At 46.3% G+C, this 21,982-nt stretch overlaps 1 protein-coding gene across 6 annotated transcripts in view; it reads left to right on the forward strand.

Annotated features, from left to right (window-relative positions):
* The first annotated feature begins 7,747 nt into the window (after window positions 1-7,747).
* ANKRD44 (ankyrin repeat domain 44) overlaps window positions 7,748-21,982 on the forward strand; it is a 744,373-nt gene continuing 730,138 nt past the window's right edge. For 4 of the 6 annotated variants that reach the window (XM_085648750.1, XM_085648754.1, XM_085648751.1 and 1 more), the window contains exon 1: window positions 7,748-8,232. In XM_085648750.1, the coding sequence (XP_085504876.1) occupies window positions 8,206-8,232 (27 nt within the window). In that variant the 5' untranslated portion in view covers window positions 7,748-8,205. The remainder of the gene's footprint in view (window positions 8,233-21,982) is intronic. The other 2 variants (XM_085648752.1, XM_085648753.1) reach the window with 1 other exon arrangement.

The raw sequence follows: 21,982 nt of genomic DNA on the forward strand, positions 1-21,982 counted from the left end.
AGGTGCCCGCCCCTGCGAGCCAGCTTTTAGTGGGCTAAATAATGGGTCCTGTTCTGTAACCGTAAATATACGGCATTAAGCTGCAACATTACTCAGAAACCCAGGGCAGACTAACCACGAATGACTCTTGGCCCCAATGCCGCTCAGCTGAGGCGTGACTGGAGTTACTAGCCTTATAAGCGATGCCACTGCAGATCTTCCTATCGTAATTACGGGAAGATCTAGCACCTACAAATGGAGTCAGAACTAAACCATAGCTGAATTCGTCAATCCATCGCTTCCCTTCATATCCTAGCACTAAGGTGTTGATTTCCGCTTTGTCTACAAAGGTGATGTATAGATAGCGGCATGGTACCTAAAAAACAGCTGCTGCTGCGGGGAATTGCATGATTTCTTTAGCAGGACAGAAATTTTTATGTAACTGCTAAATGGACGTCTTCTTCTTTCATGACTCCGGATAAAGCCGATATGGCTGACTGAGCTGCCGAAGGTACATCGCTCAGCTCGAGGACCCAAATTTGTGAACGTTTCCCCCCCTCCCTGGCTCCAAGGAAAGGCTGGGCGAGAAGAGTAACACCTAAATCTGATTTTCAGGCTGGAAATATGGCATCAGTAACAAGGCATTGGTGAAATAGGCGCTTATGGACCTGCCATCCCCTTAATACTTTCCAATTGGCCAACTTAGGTGCCACCTGGCACGGAATTGTGTTCCCAACAGCTACAGCACCATAAGCAGGGTGAAGGTAACGTGTGAGTTAACCCCTTCACCTACGTATATAAACACAAGCTGACATCACTGTTACCTAAATTTGCTTCCTTTCACATCGTATTAGTCTATTGTTTACTACAAACCGGCCCATATCTTAGCAACATCTCCCGGTTTTGGCCTCTCTACTTGCAAATTAAGTTACCTTAAATTGGACGATAGAGTCTTATACTAGTCCCGCTGTTAACCCACTCTTTCCTTACCCTCCACTGGGACAGCGTATCCAATTCCTTGCTTGTTGAATAGCAGCTAGCTTTGGACTCTATTGCTGCTGAAGGAGTTAATATCTTTGCCTACAGTCCTTGTTACACCGGTGTTGCAGTGCTGTAGGTAAGTCGTGGCACCGACATCATGGCTTGAAAGGAAACTTCTCATTGCTATCAAATAATTTGTTGTGAGCCCCAGTTATAATTTCGTTCCTAACCCATAATTGGCAGTGTCTCTATCTTGCCAGTGCCTCGGTCACGACCACCTTAACTCATGACAATACATCTGGCTTTTCCGCTAGCCTTGTCCATTAACCTGTCAAATGCCAGTGGAGAGCAGCACATCTCTGGTCCTGCTTATTTCAGAAGGTGATAAGCCCATGTAGGTGAGGGCATGCCATTCCCGGTGTCTGATTGAAGTATGCACAGGGAATTGACACACATTCCGTGGTGTCTGGGTGAAGTATGCACAGGGCATTGCCACTCTCCCACGTGCAGTGCCGTGAACCGTTTGAAGTAGTTCATCAGATTCAGCCAACCACCCCCTAGGTGGAGGCTTGCACTCCCAAACTTCTGCTCGTGTAAAACCCGGCCACACCTTCAGTTCAGGGAATTTTAGTAATTCGCGACACTGACAGCCCCAGGGGCCAAATACTGCGCTGTGTAAATGCGGCCCGATACCACCATGAACAATTGGCTTGTAGGGATGGGTGTTAACCTGGGCTGGCTGAAGGCAAAACCTTTGCCAATCACTCCTGGCAAGACGTGCCACCGCAGGTAGAATAAAGAGTTATCCAGCCCTCCTTCCTTCCTTTCCCAGTTCGACACAGGTCGAAGAAGAATGCCCCTTCCAGAAAGGTCATGGCCTTATCCATCCAGCATTCTACCGGAAATCTACCGCATTGCCTTGTAAATTTTTTTTTTTTTTTTTTTTACAATTATTTGTGGTCGATATGCTCTCCCTCAGTCTGAACAAATCAGAGCTCATCGTACGCCTGCCTAATTCCTGGGGCTGTCTGGCTTAATGCTTACGCCTGGAATTGCCCCACCAAATGAAGCCTCGAAATGAACTTAACTTGGCTGTCTCAACTATCCTTTTAGAGCTTGGAACGCCCCTCGTGCTTACTAAATACCTTTGTCCTTTGTACTCCTGCTACCATAATAACACACATATATATATATATACACACACCTATATATACCTCCCCTCCCTTGTCCTGTTGCCCCTCTCGGGACACACAAGGTTCGTCACTTCGTGAGAATGACTACGGATGGTTTGCATGACTCCAACCCAGACCCTCCGCTTGTCTTAAAACAGCTCAGGCTGCTGACTGTCCTGTATAGACTAGGCTGAACATTACACCAGCTGTTTCCGAATAGCAAGGCTAAAGATGAAAGGCAGCAGCATCTCCTGACCTAAGCGTGGAACTCACAATAATAAATCCGTATTCCGAGACCAAACATTTTAACCACTACCCGATCTCATGTGACTATCTTATCCACCATCAGCCAGGCCTACTTCCTTAATAAATCGCGGGTGGCTGGCAAGGGGTACGTTCGCAATATCAAAGACATGCATGTTCAACATGCAGACAGGAATCGGAGGAAAGCTTGGGGGCGATGGTGTGAATAGTGAAGGGGCATCTGGTTCACGGCTTTCAGGAATGAAAACAGCCTCCAAGGTAAATTTTTAAAGTGTATGGTAGTGCTGCACGACCAGCAAGGTATCGAGTGTTTGCGCGCTTTACCTGCACACCAACTAACGCCACCCCAGGGACACACACTTTTCTTATTAGGCACGGGGAGATTAAGTGATTTTCCAGAATCACTGCATATTGATAAGGCGCTGAGACTTCTCTCTTCTTATGCAAATCAACAGTTGTCTAGAGGCATCACACCAGAGTTGTTCGATTGCCTTTCCACATAATGACAACACGCTTATATGTGATTAGATATTATGGGTTTTCCTAGCGCCACTTGTGTTTAAAACACATCTAGAGTGAGTGAACTTATTTGAGAAGCGGCATTTGTTGTAGGAGTTGTGGCAGTCTGAGATTTAGAAAGTAAATATGTCCCCCATTTCCAAACACGAGAAAATATATGTTGAGGGGTTCACACGGAAGGAATTATGAATAAATACGGGTGGATTGCTTATACTATGCGCTCAAGGCCAATATGTTCATTGACCGCCCCTGGTTCTTGCCCTTTTGATATCTGGCTTGACAGGGCATTTTTCTTATAACCTTATAGCTACAAATGCTTCAAAATTCGGAATGGGATAAAATGTTGGTTCCCCCAGAGCAGCGTTACTCACATCATGTCACTGGCTGCTCGGTGGATTATTCCACCTCCAAGTTAATGCTTTCATTGAAAGTATCAGGGACTACTTAAACGCTCCAAAGTACAATATATCCTCACACTCTTGTTTTCCCCATAAAGCATAAACTAGAGTGACCAATCGTTATTGCTTTATTTCCTCTGCCTTTTACGTTTTGTAGTTAGGATACAAACTGAATGCTCGCCAGGCATATCAACCGGTTCGCCCAGAGCACCCACCGCGCTTCCAAAACCTTGAAAGCTGGACCTGAACAATGTCGCAAACGGGCGGCGCACTCGAACCTGGCATACCGCTCCCAGTCGGCACCTCACAGCTTGCCGGAAGGCATATGAGCTGAGAACGTTATGGCTGCAGGACGGCCTGAAATGCAAAGCTCTGGACTAGCCTAAGGTGAAAGCAGCCTGGCCGGAACGCCGCACATCCGACTGTTTTGCCAGCGGCACCTACGTTGTTCCTGCTTTCTTTATAGTCATGTCTCCAGAAGGGTATTCCGGTATGCCCCACTTGCAGTCACTAGCTGAAGATTAAACACTACTCTGTATAAAGGATTTTTAGCAGGGTGTATCGGAACATGGAATGTAAATGCGAATCTCAATGAGCCAATCAACTATCAAACGGACAAGTGATACTGTAACGAAATTGGATCTAATTATGGAATGCCATTCCCCAATGAGAAAACCGATTGCAATTCAACAAGGATACGTCCGGAGCAGAGAGACAAGTGTCTTTATTACCATGCCTAGCAATCTTGCCCTGGGGCCAAAAACCTTTCAACATTCCGATACGAAGTCTTAACGCCTGGCGAGGATAAGCGTAGTTTATACCAAGGTATGTTACTGAGACTCCTTCCTGCTCCAAGCTATGCTATTGAGACTCCTTCCTATACAAATAGTGTCCCCTTCTGCGCAGCGTAGCTCAAGCCGATAGGCCGTATCTTCTCCCTTTTAAAAGCATTAGAGCAACTACAGGCATGTAAATCATCCTAGAAAATAATGCAACAAAGTGATATAGTAGGTGTGTCATAGGATGTTTTAGTGGAATATTATCTGATATTGCTTGCACTACTGCCGCCCCTCCTCACGGTTGCACTGCTGCTTGAGAGAGAGAGAGCTCGCATACACGCATATGCGTAAAAGAAGCTTGTACCGTAGAATGGGCTGACCACCCTGATGGAAGTGGTGCTTGTACCGTAGCTGTTAAATCATCCTCTAAATATACTAATGGTTTGCGCAGATGCGCCCTTATGGACAAACCAAACCATATTGGAATACACGTGTAGGGTGTCTGAGAACTTTGCATCTCACACAAAAAACCGCCGGGCCAATCAATCATATGCATGTGAATCTGTGTACAGGAAATGTTACCTGAGCCAAAGGACTCAAAGTGTAGGAGACTCATGTCATCCCTACTGGCAGGCAGTATAGTTTAAGGCTGCTTGGTATGGAGAAGCACAAACTCAGAGTCTAAAAAGAAACAGCACAGTTGGGAGTTCTGTTTTATAATAAGAATCGATTCCTAGCCAAATTAACCCTTTTTGCAACACTGATCAATGTTCTAATAATGTATACTTTGCATTGTGTATGCAGTTCTAGGATGAAAGTTGATAGCTCACTATCCTATATTAGGACTTTAAGTTATAAATTGCAAGTAACCAAAGGATGTCCCTTTTGAAAGCAGTAACCGGCTGATCTGTTTACATCATATGCACTCTGTAATCTACTTAGCACACGTTCTTTGCAGCAGGCATATTAACCCTCTGCACTAACTTCACCTAAGTCAAAACCTCAACTATCCAAAATGCTGATCTCTCTCCAGAAAGATAATTCACCGCAGGAGTTATCTTGACATTATGTGAGGCGTGACAATTGCCGGGGGAAAGAAACGCTGCAGCAGGTGCTTAAAAAGCTTAATGAACGTTCAAACACGGCGCCCCCAGGAAGCCAACACCCGGTGCGGGGGCACCGGTCGCACCGCCCTAAAGCCGGCCCTGAGGAGAGGTGTACCGAGGGGTCATGTGGCTACGGCGTTCCAACGCCCGAAGCATAACCTCCTGCGCCCGCATCATCTCCTTCAGTGACCGACGCACACTCCCGCCTGAACGACGCAGTGACCTCAGATTACCGTTTTAAAAGCCTCTCTTGAAGTCATGACTGATGCTCCACACTTTCCTCAATAATACAGAGCACAGCAAGTCTCGACCAATACATTTGCAAACAAGCATCGAAAATGCAATAGGGCCCAGCAACCCGACGCTCATTACACCACAACAAAATTATAATAGCATAGCGATACACAAAGCTGGGCCGGGGACAAAGCACACGTCCCACCACTCCCAACCGTGCATGAAACCTCCAACGGCAAGAAGTACCGCCCTTGTGTGATGACCTGAGCTCGCGCCACACAGCTAAAGTTAGCTGTAAGTTAGCAATGAGACCTACAAATTCCTCTTAAGTTCCCCTTACCGCCGTGGCTGCTGTCGTTCAAGATTAAAATCTCCCGTCTCTGCCTGACTCGTTAATGGTGATCTCTGATGCCATTCGGGAGCTGAGTTACATCCGGCTGACGGAGTCACCGCAGCTCAACGTCAGCAAAGTGAAAGGGACACTGTGTACCCGCCGCGTGTGCCTTTGCTGGTCTTGGATCGAGGCAGAAAAGGCCCCTGAAGGGAGCAGGCCACTGCACAAACATTAAAGCAACAGCTGGACGGATACCTCCCGCCCCCATATTAAACTCCCCGTGTGGGCAGCGTGCCTGTGAGTGAATAGTGCTGTGCAAGATATTCTGTCATCGAGGGGATGCTGGCCTCTTGCGAAAGGGGTTTATTTTCTGTTGGGGGATGGTAAAGCCATACACTTGGATGTTGTCAGCTGGCTCGGGCTTGTGAGAAACTTCTGGGTGCCCACGGTCACACGTTTTGAGACAATTGGTGGGAATATCATCTGAATTTTCTAACATAGCATCTCATGTCTATCAAACGGTTAATTCAAGCACACATTTGGCCCAAAGCATTGATGAAAAATATGATCTACAGGCAAGTCTAAAGGAGGCTAAATTTGAGAGTGAAATCTCGTCTCTGATTGGTGACCATGAGTGTGAGATCCCCAAAGACACCACAAAGGCAGTGCCCGATCGCGGGCCTTCAACCCCTACAACACTCACACTGCCAAAATTGGGGCCTAGCGCCACATAGTATGGGGAAAGACGGGAGGCGGCACTGCCCTGCACTCCCCAATGAACACAGCGCCAGACCAAGGGCACAACCGCGTGACCGACGCCAGACCAGGAAGCAGGGGCACAGGAACTCGCGCGGCACAGGAACTCGCGCGGCATGAAAGCCCTGCACCACAAAGACCCCCTCCCCCTGCCTCGCACCCACACTCGGCGTCCCCTGCACCCTACCCCGCCGCATTTACGGCAAACGATCGGTAACTAGGGTGCAGGGTGACCAAAGCAAACAATCCTTTCCACGCGCGTTATCTTAATCAATCGCGCACTGGGCAGCCGCTGGGACAATCGGCGTGAAAGGGGGGGCACCCCGTTTACCACGAAACAATTTAAGGCTACCTCCGCGACCGCCCTGCCCGCAACCGAAGAAACCCCGCACTGTTTACCTCCGTTCACAAGTACACCACCAAATCACCTCCTTCTAGGCTGCGCCGCACTTCCGGCTCTACGGGAACGCCGCTGCTCTCCACTTCCTTAACCCGCAGTCCTGCTATCCCTCAGCTACCGTCCATCAAAGACCACGCGCCGATCCTCTAACAACGCGTAACTCGACGGCCTGCACAGAAAACTGCACCGAAAGATTTAAACGGAGCCATCACGCGTGTCCAGGCTGGAGCGGCGCGCAGGGAACAGAGGAGGAACTGGGCGAGGGGGCCTCCTAAGTAGGGGGGGCAAGCCGCGCCCCCCCGCCCCCAACGGCCTGCCTCCAGCTCCACACTATTGGAGGTCATAACCCTAGCGGGCGTAGCCTCGCGCGCGAGGCAGCAAGGTGGAAGGCTCCGACGGGCGGCCACTAGAATGCTGCCCTGCTGATGTCCCACTGCTTGGGACGCGGGCAGCGGCAGTCTTTGAATGTGTGACATTATTTCTTGCTTATGTGTGTACAATAAATGCTTAACACAGCCCTCTGATAAGCCTGAATGCCCAGCCACCACTAATTGAGAGAAAGGTATTATCTACTTTTTCCTCTGCTATACTTTTGGGGACTTACTTGTCTCACAACATTATTTTACTTAGATAATGCAAATTAAAAATTAGACTGGAGGACCTACTCTTACATATCCCCTTAAAAGAAAAGATGGGGGAGGAGGCAGCCGGGCATAGGAGGCAGCCATGTGCTGTGCAGGAGGGGAGGCGAGAGAAGAGGAGGAAATTGCCCTGCCTGCCTCCCAAGTGGCCAGCTGTAACTTCACATCTCTCCTTCGGGAAAGTGCACTTCAAGGCTAAGGCGAGAGGAGGCAGACTTGGTACGAGATGGCGGGGAGAGAAACGAGTGGAAAGCAAAGTTCGGACAGTAGGAGGTAGCCGTGACCTATCCGGGGGCAGGGTGCGAGGGATGAAAACACACCGAGGCGGCAGGCAGCAGGAGGCAGCCTCGGCCTGCACGAGGGGAGGGAGGAGATTGCAGGAGGACCAGGCGGAGAGCCTGCGCTGCCGCTCGTGTCTGCGGTGATGTCAGGAGTCGTAGCAGCAGGGTTTCTGCGCTCTCTACTTCCTGTATGAGACGGGCTCCTCGGAGACCCGGAGGCAGGGGCTGCTGCGGGCAGAGCTGGCTGCCGGGGCCCGTGGACCAGCTGCTGGATTGCCGTGGATTTGTGGCTTGTTTTCATTTGCACCTGGCTGGCATCTCTCCGGAGTGGGGGCGCTGCATGTGAGCCGGGAGCTGAAGGATGGCTGTCTTGAAACTCGCCGAGCAGGTAAGAGCATCGCTGGCCCCCTCTCCCGGAGCATGCGTGAGTGTAGGGGGCAGAGTGTGCCCCGAGGGCGCTGCTCCCGCCCCCTCCTAGGCGAGGAGGCTCATAGGGGTTTAGTGTATGTAGAAGAAGTGGGTATCTGTGCCCAACTACGAGTGTGTTTACAACGGGATTGCGGAGCGTTTATGTTGCAAATGCACGAGACTTAATTGGTTTGCCTGCGAGGAAAAAGATCCCAAAACGCGAGCCTTTCTGGCTGCAGCCTGTTGTGTTTTTCCCCTATCGGCCGAGCTCCCCCTCCTGATGCTTCTGCGCTTTTAATTCCATTTTAGAGCAGAGAAAGCGAGGGAAGCAGCCCCTTCCCTCCCACAGCCTCGGCTGTGCCCGGCTGGATGGGGAGGAGCGAGGGGCGGGGGGTGCCGCGGGATTGAACGTCAAGTTCGGCTCGCGGAGCCTGCGACCGATGCACAAAGGGTTTCGCTTGAAGAAGAAAAAACGTATTATGAGCCTACGTCACTGGACCAACTCACTGAGAACGCCACAATCTTTCTCCCGAGATGGTCCGCAAGTGGCGGTATTTTTGTACAAGGCGAGAGTCTCACTTCCTCTGTGTGAGCCTTGGTTCTGCTTTTATGCCAGTAAAGCTGGCTGTACCAATGACGCGGCTAGTTGATTATCGTCGCCAAGTTCTTCTTCAGAGTGTTGTTATTTCGGGTTGGAATTGTTGCGGCAGTTCTTATAAGAGCATCTTGATGTGCACGTATGGCGCTCGTGGTGATGCAATAAATAAGCACATCTTTCTTTCTCTCTTTCCCTCTCCCACCCCCCCCTCTCTCTTTCTCCCCCCTCTCTTTCTCTCTCTCTCTCTCTCTCTTCCCTCTCTTCCCTGTCATATGTCCATTTAATTTGGCCGTGGTTGTTTGTGTGCCTGCAGCAGCGTGGCCGGCCCGCTATCGGGAACGGATCGTTTCCTCAAGGCTTTTAGCTTCATCCCGAGTCCCCAGCGCGAGGTAATCCTTCGTGGGTTTATATTGCCTAGGGTTCCCTTCGAAGAAAGCCGCCCAGGAGCTGGCCCACCAGAGAGTCCAGTCCCGTCTGGTGTATCCGATGTTGCGCCAGACACAGCCAGGGCTCTTCTTCCAGCTATGGATACGCCACTCTCCATGCCGCCTCACCGAGCCAATAAAACACTAGAATTATCCGAGTGCATTTGACATCTGTGGGAAATGTTTTTGATCATCTGTATTGATTTTGGTATTTATTAGGTTTTAGATTAAGTTGCAGGTTTGTTTTTGTAAGTAAGTTCATGGTTTGTATGTGGGTTACCTTACGTTTAAGTAAAATTAAGTAAAATATTAAATAATGCATTGTCAATGCCCATAGGACTAGCTTACTATTGAAACGGTCGTCAGTCACTGGTGGGTTTGGAAACTCATTTCACTTATTTCTGCACTCATGCACCATTCATGCTCCGGCAGACTAATTCTTTCATTCATCCACTCACCCATCCACGATGAAACACAAAAATTCAACAAACATATGCAAGATACATTAACAAAAGTAGAAAAAAAGAAAACATTTCAATGCCTCACCTTTGTGGGCATATACACGTAACAAAGAAATAAGTAACAATTTGAAGATAGCAGTGGGGGGCCATATTGGAACGGTACTGTGCACCGTGCACATAATGTCACAACGCAAGTTTAAATGCCTTTTACCTTTATCATATGCTATTCACAATAAATATATTGCCCTTCTTCCATTGTTGGAATGTTTTTTAATACACAAATCCGACCTCTGACAGTTTTTCCAAATGAACCAATTAGGTTTATAACCTTTATCATTCGTTACTCATCATAACCGCTTCCCCAAAATAACCTTACAGAAGGTCAGGAGGACATTGAGCAATGCAGAGGCCTTTCAATTTTGGTTTTATCATCTAACACCTGATGTGTGTTGAAAGACGTAAGTCAAATGTCAGACAAAGTCCTTATTTAATAGACTCTGTTAACACAGAGGTAGCTCTTTAATTTTATTCTTTCTAACTGTAAGGTGAGGGACTTTTGTAATGTGAACTTAGAAGTGGCGGCTGGTACCCTAAATATTTGGTGGCGCAACCAACCACTGCCCAGCAATGCCTTGAGATCAACGCCAAAGTTGTCAATCATGGCTCTTTATAAACAGTGTTTATAACAAACCACGACTGAGAGCTCTGGCGTTGAGGCTGAAGGCCGTGCTAGTCTCTTACAGCGCTTCTCAGTGGGCTAGCAGGAAAAAAAAAATGCACTTACATGCACTGGCTCTCATCCTTCGGTCCTTGACTCCTCGTGCTTCAGTCCCTTGATGCTGGTCTGCAGCAATTCTCCAGAACAATCCAGAGGATGCTCTGATTTTGTTAAGCAGCATGAGAGCAGCGCCAGGATTGGCTGGAGCGGGCTGCCTCAATGCTCCCACAGGCACTGGGGGCGTGAGCCTGCTCTCCACCCAGAAGACAGTTGGGTGGAGAGGTTTAAAGTGCGCATATCAGGCTGGCCGTTGCAAGACAGCTGGCCAGAATGACATGCGCGCTCTAAACGTTTGGAGTGAGCACAACTCTTCTGCTGCCAGTCAGCAGCAGTGGCCACGCCCCCAAACATGGCTCGGGCAGGAGAGAGAAAGTTAACAATATAATGGTAAATACATTCATTTTATTACCATTTTATTTTTCACCTCTGTGGTGCTGGCAGCAGGGGGGAGATGTTCCTTCACACTAATGGAGGGGCTGCCTCTGGAACCAGGTACCACTCTTGCTAGGGTGACAGGAGTATGAAAAGAAGATTGCAGGATGTCAATTTTTTTGTAACAGACAACATTTAAATACTTGTAAATTAATTATTCAAATATTTTGAAATATACCAGTTACAAGGATAGCACAAATGAGATATGCTGTTTTTTTGTTGTAATTATGAAGCGCAATGGAAAGAAAGACTAATGGGATAAAAAAAAACAAGACACTTCACTTGTGAGATGCACAAGAGATGGATGTGCAATGAAACTCGATTTCCATACATATCGTCTGTGCGCCAATATTCTTAGCACTTAAACTGCATGTCTGATGCAAATTTAATGAACTTTTAAAGCGGCCATTTCAATGGAAAATGTGCTTGATGTTTGTAAATGGCAGTGCCCTACCACACCATGCTGTACTGATATATTCGGCACGGTGAGCTCCAAAATGCACTACAGAACACATACTGCTCCAATATCACTCTGCTGCCGGAAGGGGATGGCTCATTTGATCTTTGTGTGACTCTTGGCTTTTGCACTGTGGCTAGGACTTCAGTTTTGTGAATTTGATGGTAGTACCCCACTCTGGAAATTGTTCGAACACCTTTGCACCCTAACCAATTTAAACCTACTAAGTTGAGTATAACTAAGCTTTCCCACAAGGCAACCATAAGGCAATTGTCATAAAAGAACAAATGTATACAACATTACAGCTGGCCAAACAAATATAAAATTCTTCCTAAAATAGCCTAACAAGGTTTTACACTGCAAACCTGCTTCCTTGGTTTGTTATGGAGATGAATAACTCCACTTTACCACGGTTATCTGTGAGCTTCTGCCTAATAAAATACCCATTTATAGGCTTTCGCACAGTGTAACAACAATCTTTTTGGATTTAAATATGTTTTTCACAACAAATAAGTCAAGTCTAAAACCTTCCTTGTAACTTTTCGAAAAACATAGACTGGACCTATGGTCTCAGATCTGTGGGGGTCAGGTCCGCCCGCCATTGTTACGGTGTTCGGGACCGCCCGCCATACTGGCGGGCGCATCCAGGGCCTTTAACATTGCGGGCGGTGCTGCTGGCTGAAGCACCATATGCAATGTTAAAATGGCATGCACTGCATTCCCCCCCCCCCCAGTGCACCCCCCCAACACCGAGGGGGTCCGCAACGGGCCCCTGAATACAGCCTCCACCTGTCTTTTTGCGGTGGGATGACCGCCGTGAAAAGACAGGCGGAAAGGGATATCGTAATTCCTACGGCGGTGCCTGCCAGGCACTGCCGCAATGCTGCCCTGTTTTGGTTCTGCAAGGCAGGTGGAAAAGGACCGCCTTGCGGAACCGTGGCGGACGTACTTTCTGTCTGCCGCGGATAGATTGGGATTCCCACCGCCATCCTAGTTCGGTGGTGGGAATTTCCTGGGTGATGACGGAAGGACCGCCACCGCCGTCCTTTCGCCATCCTAATGACCCCCTGTGTCTCTAATGAAACAATCAGGCGGGTAGACTGTATGATTGGTTTGTCGCCATAATCAACACAGGCCTATGTATTGAACATATAAAGTGCTGGAGATAATCTACATAATTACATTTGCCAAACATAATATGTAGTCCCTCATTAGATTACTCAGTATTATAACCGTCCAAATCTTCTGCTCCCATAGTTTGTCAGTGGGACTAGCTGCCGTCGAAAACATTGCCTAGTATGGTAATCTGAAGTGATTTAATGCAACAAAAAACCTGTCTATAGCTTTCACAGTGTGATCTCTACGTTATGTAGCAGGTGTAGATTGTGTTACAAGTGTGGCAAATCCGTAGTTGACGAATTACATAATTCCACTGGCCATGGCTATACCCTTTATGATTGGCTTGTCACCATATTCAACTCAGGTCTAATATATTGAGCATAAACGTTCCCACCAAGCATTCATCAGGCATACAGTAACAAAGTTACAAATATGTACAATATTGCATTTGGTAAAACAATATAAAACTGTTCATAAAAGGACTTAATAAGGGTAGTCACAGTGCAAACCCTTTACTCCCAGGTTTGGTCAAAGGGTATGAGCAACTCAAAAATCCTTGCCTACTACAGTAATCTGTGAGATCCCATGTAACAACATACCTGTCTGAATGCTTAACAAAGTGTAATAATATTTACCTACAAAAGGCCTATTTCGTCTAACATGTGCTTCTCTGAATAAATGTATCCGGCCTGCGCCTTCCAGAAAACTTTTCACAAGAAATAGAGCAGCCTTGAACATTGACTTGTCATAAGTGTGGGTGTGTGTATATATATTTACACACATTTACATTTAGCAAAGCAATCGACAAGGTTATTAAGGATTAACAGTTCAAATCATCTACCCCGAGATTTTTCAAAGCGGGAAACAAACACCAAACAAAACCCTTGCCTGTCACTCTGCTATAATACACCCTTAAAGGGTGATTGATTTTAACATACGCTTATCACAATAAAGAGGTGAGGCCTAGACCCTTTGTCATAAAATGTCATATTGAACAGATCAGCCGTGATCACTGGTTGTCACCTAGTGTGGCCTACTGTACGGAACACAAGCTTTACCTCGAGGTAAAAAGTGCAACGCAAGCACTCTTCCTCAGTGGAAGCAGACACCTTCTTCCCAATCACAACTTGTACTGAGCAAGATGAAGATGCGGATGGTATCTAAACCCCTCTGCCTGTGCTACGTCCTGTGCATCTTCTTCTGGTGGTCACACCGGGTGTCCGGCGACAGCTATGCAGGCAGGCCTATCCTAAAACCCTTTTTGTCCACTGAAGTTCATGGGTACTAGACTAAATTGTACACGCCTGGACATAGGGTTGTAAATATCGCTCTTTGTGGGTTGGACGCCGTGATTCTAGTTCCAATCTTTCAATAGTAAATCTAAGGCATTGTGGGTGTTTTTGCCTTCGTTTGCTTCCATTGAGCCAACTCTATTCATGCCCTTTAAACCAAAAGTGTGTAACGCAAAAGCTTAGTACTGGAAACGAGGGGTCCTGCCCACATGGAGCAGCGTGACAACCACAAGTGAATAGACTTCGGCTAACCTTGGAATGAACGTGTCCAAGGGTGGCTTGCATCTTCTTCTTTTTGTGTTCATTTCTAGAACCTCAAAGGGCCTTTCCACACAATTCCGACCTATAAATTGTTGGCCTCTCAGACTCCAGCCGGCATTCATTTGTGATATTCATCCGCAACACATTTGTTGTCGTGCTGTGGTTTTCGAATATGTGCCAGTTGTTAGCAGTCATTCTGTTAGGCTGTAGTATGTTGCGTTGGGTCTACGAACGCAGTCGTCTGTAGGCCCAGCTCCTTGGAGGAGACCCTGATGGTCCGCATGGAGGATTAGATAGAATCTTGGGGTGAGGGGCTGAGTAAGCGGCAGAGAATTTCAGGGAATTAGTAAAGTTGGGTTGTTGTAAAACACGTTCTAGGAACTGAATGGTCTTAATTCGGGGCGGGGAGAGGGACCCTGTGAGCAGAGGGATCCTAGGGAAGAGCCACGACCGCTAGAAGGCGCCCAAGGGGACTGGTGGACTGAGAATGTCTTTAGATTTTTGTATTTTGCACATGATGAACTGAACCCTATCTGGTGTGACCTTCAGGAGGCGAGTGGGAGACTGAGGACGGAAGAGATCCGAGGGAGACAAGAAAGAAAGGGCATTGATATGTTAATCTGTTTGTTTTCTTCAAATGTGCACATACCAGATCGAATCATCTTAAAACATTTCACTTATAGGCCTATAGAAAATGCAAGTTTAAAAAATGGATCTGTCCTCGTGTATTGTAAACTGATGTTTATGCAAAGGGCTATCAAAAAACGTGTTTTTTTGTTGTTTTTTTTAAACGTTGCTCCACGTCTGCTATATCATACAGGCTTGTTCTCACGGTTTTAAAATGTTAGTTGAGGCGCAGCTATCTAATGAAGAATTTGTGTGGATCCAAAAGGCTAAAAATAACTGAACTTGGGGTGGGGATCGATGCTAAAGAAATGCCTGGTGATGAGAAGGGGCGAGCCATTGAAACAGCAAGTGTGGCAGGCTTAGGAATGTGCAAATACATTCTTGAGTGCCCTGTAAGGACCGGCAGAGCCAGAGTGCAACAGCTGATCACGCGCGCCTGAGTAGAACCGCAACAGAAGTCAAATGACGGCTGAAGACGGAGCACGTGGACGCAGAGCATCGGCTTCAAGCAGACCTCGCTCTGACCCGGAAGCAGACTGTACTATACGAGACTGTGACTAGAAGACAATACGTTGATTAAAAGCTGCTTCAACAATTAGAATACCTTGCGATATTTGAAGAGTGCTGTGCAGCGGAAGAGGTTATTTGTGGAGCCCACACACAAATCAAGGCGTTTGCGAGAAAAGGAATAAAGTGAATAGGCCTTAGGTGGTAAGGGCAGTGCTTCTACGTAGACGGACGCTCGCTGATGTGTTCATGGCATTACTAAGAAGGTGATTGCAAAGTGGAGGAGCAGAAGCATCTTCCATTTTGATGTTTGATTTGTGAAGTCTAAAGTGAGAGGTCGAAGCAGTAAAGGAGTCCCAGGTTGTGAATAAGATCGAAATTGATAAGTGGATTGATGAGGGATGAGAACCCAGGCCCTCCTCACAGCGATGAGCTTGGTAACAAATGGAGGGTGAAGTACATTGGCCACGCAAGGGTTTGCATATGTTGGAGTCCCGCCGTATGGAGTGCCGGCAGCGGACAGATCATTGATGTGCGTGGGGTTAACTAGCGGGTGAATGGAAAATAGAGGATTGCTGGTCTTGCTGCTGTACCCGGCCTGGTGGAATGTGGCAACTGACTGGTATCAACGGCAGGGTGGTCTGTGCGCAGTGTGCCTATTAATTTCACTTGTGAGAGTGAGGGATTGATTAATGTGGTCAATATATATGTTATGGTGTATGGCAATCAATATTTATGACCAGTTGTCTAAAAAAAAAAAGTCCCAAGTGCTGTAATGGGAAAGCTAAGCAGACCCGAGGCAAAAATCAGGTCAACTTGTTATTACACGTCATTAGGTATGGCTTGAGGGGTTTAGCCGAAATTTTTTAATTTTTGGGAATACATTTTTTTGTGGTGCTCAGTGCTGGTCAGCAGCTGTCATCCCATCATTGCATATGATGAGGGTACCACAAGGTGTGACAGGCTCCTAAGGCAGTTGCAGAGGAGGGGGCTAGAGAGATGAAAAGGGTCTGGGAGGGAGAGTGTGTTTGCCAAGGATGCTCAAGACACATCATTTCTGCACTGGTGCTGGACCTCTGTAATCTTCTTCCTATGGGTTTTCAGAAAAGATTGGCAGATCTAGGTAAGTACGCTTTCTGCAGGTTGTGAGGGCAGACTTCTGATTTTACAGGAATCCTGCATTCAATTGTTTCCAGACCCTGGAATGAAAAAATTAGGGAGGAATCTTCAGAAACGTGGTCTTGGATCACTTGACTCCCGCAGCTATTTTGGAATACAAAGTTACCATCACTTCAAGTATCTCGGCATTTAGGCCTTCTTTAGCAGCCAAGAAAAGAAACCAACTGAAGGTAGAGAGCTTTTTAGCCCTGGGCTGAACCAGGATGCTGGTTTCTCCAGTATTGGTAGACCAGCTTAGTAGCGGGTAAACTTTATCACAACTGAGAAGAATACTTCTTGGCCAGATAGATGGGTAATTAATTCATCTTGATCCAGAACCTGTCCTTTCTGCCAGTCATTCTGCAAAGCCTACATCATTGATTTAACCTCACAGTGTAATCCAAGCTTTCAATTCTTTGGTCTACCAAATTTTTGCCCAGCCTGTTGCATGTCTACATCTTCCTTCACCATTGAGTACAACTAGCCATTCTATTGAAGACTGCCAATAAAATTCATCCTGGGAAGGAAGGCTAAACTCTCAATATGGATAGTTATACACATGGTTGGTATTTGTGTGGAAGCACACAACCCACCTCCTTTTCCAAGGATTGAGTCATGGACCGATCAGTTTTCTTTTGGAACTCAAAGCACAAAAAAGAGGCTTGGCTGTATCACTATAAATACAAAAAATAAATGCAGGACATTGTTAGACTTCTCAGAGGAAAGGATTTATAAGATCGAACAGTCTCAACCATGTCACTATGAACTCTAGAGTTCAGCTCCAAATACAGGATGGTATCTGAAACTATTTTAGACAAATTATCGCATTGTATGATTTAAGATTATAAAGAATATTGGACCGCTATTTAGCTTTAATGGTCCAATACATACCACATCACTAAAAGGGATCCTCTCAACTCTTGCTAAACAAGCTTGATAAACTTTTCACTGGACTCAGGGTGAGATCCATGTTTTTCTTAAAATAGTACAGGTAACGCCAAAAAAGAGTAACCGGTCCGGTCTGACTCATGCTGTAAAAACCTACTACGCTATGTGTGATCTACACACTAGTGAAGGAGATAGGTTTTTGAATGTTCCTCACCTGGCATGCCTACAATTTAGAGACATCGCTACTGGACCCCATTTCGGTGAATTCCTCCACTTCTTGGCATATCTGGTTTCCCAGCTCCATGATGAGGGCTTGCTTTGCTAGAGAATCTTTTTGTGAAATTTGGCGAATCCGATCACGCATGCACAAACTAGTCAGGCCCTCCTTCAGTAGTAACATTTAGCACCTTCATGTATTCTGCACCTCAAGTCCCAATGAGAAGCTAATGGAGAGAGATACCCAGTTTTTATTTAAAAAAAACTGGGGTGGTATCATCAGGGCCCTGTCATCAGTAGACTGCCAAAATTGGGAGAGGGGAGCTATACGCATCAACACCATTCTACCAGTGACTAGGACCTCTGTTAATTGACAACGTTCAACCCCCTAAATCAATCACACAGGGGGGAGGTGATATTTTTATGTGTATGTTCAATACAACACGTTATTTTCTAAAGGATTATTAAATGAAAATGTATGCCACCTTAGTGACGGTTTTTCTTGAAACAAATTGATTCCTACTTTTTGGACTTCAAATTTATTGAGTAGACACTGGAATTTAATATTGGTGTGTGACCAGCTTCCCTTGCGTTATAAGGATCCATCTCTATATGTTTAATTGTGCACATGCATCTTTGGGCACAATCTATATTTTTGTTCGTCTGGGTCAAATTTGGGTCTATGATTGGTAATTGTAAATGTGCAACGAGTGATTGTAAATTTATGCTAGCTTGATCCGCCTGTGGTTGATGATCATCCATTTGCGTACTGCGATTAGAATGCCATTTCCTCATGTAAAGTTACTGGCATGCCTCTGGTCTGATATAGCGTCATAAAATTGCAAATGAATAATCCTGTACAATTGTGCTGAATATCACAGGGTGTTATACTGTCATGCGTGGACAATACCGTCATCGCTTTCTTTTTTAATACTCTATAAATATTTATGGAAATCAAATCTGCCATAGAAGGGAAGCGGTTCAAAGCAGAAAGCTGATCCGAGTAAACCCATTGCTGTAACCACTTTTCTTCTCCTTGTTTCTTGTTAGCTTGAGTGAGGAAACTTGTGATGAGAATATGAGCACCCTTAGTGTGAGTGCTGTTGACTTGGTCTCCAGGTGCTATCAGTTATTTTCTATTCCTCCCCTTCCCAACTTCTCCAATCCTCCTCTTCATCCCACCCGAAAGGGTTTTAGTTTACTGTTAATTTTATCATTAAGGTGAGTGGAGTTCGTAAAAAAGCGAGGTCTGAGGGGCGTGGGAAATACATTTACTTAAATGTTTTAAAATACTTTTGTTTAATTTGAGAGATTAGAGTACATCGAATTACAAGATGATGCTTAAATAGAGTCGTTTTATATATGTATATATTTGTACCTTGAAATCTACAGCACTTGAGTGTTTCTGATAGTCCGGATTTAAAAACACGTTGTATGTTTTGCAGGTGGTAAGAAAGAAAAGTATAGCGTAATGTTAAGTCGTATCTGTATGATCGACACTGCATGTGCTGCAACAAGGTGATGAAGCCTTGGGCTCTGTGACGTCAGCACCAGAGCAGCAGGATAACAGGCTTTGATGCACATTATGGTGTGTCGTAATGCTTATTAAATAGATTAAAATCTAGATTCTGAGCAAAATGTTACAATTGCATCGTTTAGAAAGAAGGAAAAGAGCAAATATGTTACACTAAAAAATGTTCCAGAGAGTTCTGTACCGATATTTTCTTCAACGGTGTGACTTTTCGAGGAGTTAGTTTTTCCCGTTTGAATGAGTCCGTAAGCACGCGTCAATAAACTGCATTTACCACCATGACTGGAAAACATGTTTAGCCAAACGTTTTCTAGGGAGCTGCTTTCCCCGAGGCTCCGGAAAGGGTGCATGCGGGAGTCCAAAGGAAACCCCAGGCATTCCTGTGGTGTTTACTGAATGTTGTTTGGGTTGGGGCAGCTCTGAGCAAACTACCGTCCGTCCATCTGTGTTCTGGAATTGGGGGTGGATTCCATGATATGGACGTTTGATGGCATCAAGGGGGCTGTCGCCGTGTGTGCGGGGCTGCAATTAAAAGATATACCTGTCAGTGCAGTTCTCTTGTTTAAGGAATCCCACACGCGTCGCCCTTTGAGCGAATTGAACTGTAAAAGAAAGAATCCTCTATGTATTAGAGGATCTCTTGATCCCATGAGCTAGAATGTGTACTAACTCCAAGGAGATGAGACGACGCAAAGGAAAGAGCCCCTGTGTGTTTGTAACCGAGTTTGAGACCGGGTACGGAAGTCCTGTTCTGATGTTGTCAGGCGGAAGGACCAATCACGCGATGCTAGAACCATCTCGCGGCCTCGTGACCGACAGCCCTCTTCAAGGTCGATCCTGTTTTAAATGTGCCAGCAATACTAGGAACATTAACATAAACATTTCTTTATGCATCAAAACTCTTTAACTGCGCGTAAAAACAATGTTACGAAATTACGATCCTGCACAAATACATGCTTCCTCACCCGGTCACCCCCCCCCTTCCCCCTCCTCCCCCCCCCGCCGGCCTTCACCACTTTTCAGCCCTCCACGATCTTTCTGTTGGGTAATATTATGCTGTTCTTAACTCCTTCTTGTCCCTATCTCTGCCACTGACCGCGGACCCCGCAGGGGGCCACTCGGCGGTCGGCGCCTTAGTGGCCCTGTGGAAATGTGGATTTTCCTGATCAGTTATGTCCCCTATCTTGGACCCCAACGGTTCTATGTGCATGTCACAAGTACATGTATGTTTCCCTCCAGTTCCAGTTTCCAAACGCAAACATATGTGCGTCCACCGTCAACATGTTCTCTGTCAGATCCGCCATCAATGGGCTGGATATTCGCTTCCTAAGTATGAAAAGCCACCGACTTTATATGGCTCAGTTACTCCATTTTTACAGTTCAGGCAAGTAGGCCCGATTCTGTCCTCAAAGCCTTTCCCTGCTCTCTGCCTCTGACAGCTTCAGCTTGAGCTCGCATCTGTATCCATGAACTTTGTCCTACTCCCTGTGCGGCTAACGGTGCCTGCCTCGGCCAGTTTTTGCCTGCCTGCCAAGAAACTGTATTTCACCTTCGAATTATCTACTTTGCTCTTCAGCCGATGCATTCCTGTCTAGTGATTTAGGTAAACATTTCCTTTAGCTCATAAGCAAAAGGACTCGGCCTTTCCGTCCTCCTGCAAGTAATTCATAGCCCTGTTACCATGGAATATTCCTACCCCCTCGCATTTAATGTAGACACTTAGACGCTTGTACACGCACACACAGTCAGTATAGAATAGATTCTGTCCGAGAGCCCTTCCCTTGTGGATAACACAGTTCTTTAAACATAGGATATTAGATATGATTTGGGATTAGGTTGACATAACCCCAGACTTTTGTCTCCACATGAAGAGCTAAATGTCAAGTCCCTTTCACCCCCTAGTTGCACGTCAATCACACGTCATGCTGCTGCGCGCGCATCTATGTTAAGTATTATCTTATAGATCCACCTATGCATGATAATCAGAGCCAATCATGTTTCTTTCTGCTCCTTATTACGCCTAGTTTCGATTACGTAACACTATGTCATTTCTCTTATCAATTGTTACGCCTTTTGCATTCGTTTCATTGTAAATGTATGACCTATAAAAGTTACTTCTTGTCAATAAAGTATTGTACTTCACTTCCTGAACCCTCGTGGTGACGGAACCTGAAGGCCGCCACTCGAGTCGGCCATTTTGGAATAAAGCCCATTCAGAAAATCTCTTATACCACGGATTCTGCCTCTTGTTATTCTGAGCTATTTTACTTTATTTTAGATTCTGTATGAAATTCAGTCAAGGTAAAAAGACTATTTACCACATAATGGCGCCCGAACAGGGACACTTTCTCATCTCACGCGCCGGCGGTGCGTTGCAGGCCCGGTCTCCTGCCACAGCTGGACGGACCATAAACGCGTACCAGCAGGATTTCCTGTAAGCTCCCTCCGGTCAAGCGGGGGCGACTGAGGCTGCGATCAACCCAGACGAGGCGGTGAGAAGTGCGAAGTATCCCGACCAGAGCCTAGCTGAGAGAGCAAGATCCGAGGTATACAGAGGCCCACCAGGTTTTCGAAATCCCGATGTCCAGAGGGATCCACTGTCCGCAGTCATCGAGTCCCGTTCATTCTCTGAGGCCTTTCCGTTTCAAGGAGCTACTCGGTGAGTACCATCGCCGGGGAGGCGTGTTGACAGCACATAGGTTGTGCCGGTCAAGACGGATTTGGGTACACAAATCCGGTCTGCACTGTTTAGCAGTGTATATGTACTGTTTAGCAGTATATCAAGTATTCCGAAGTATTCAGTTATTGTCAAGAATTCAGCTTGGTGATTAGTTATGCAGACTGTCATCATCGTCGGTCATTTTTCTTAAAAAAAAAAAAAATGGTTAATGTTTAATGTTTAAAGTGTTAAAAATGTCTTGCATATTGTGGTATGAATGATTGTTCATTGTTCACCGTTCATTATTGTGTTTTTCGTATT

Source organism: Triturus cristatus, chromosome 3_2 (genome assembly GCF_964204655.1).
Source record: "Triturus cristatus chromosome 3_2, aTriCri1.1, whole genome shotgun sequence".
NCBI lineage: Eukaryota > Metazoa > Chordata > Amphibia > Caudata > Salamandridae > Triturus > Triturus cristatus.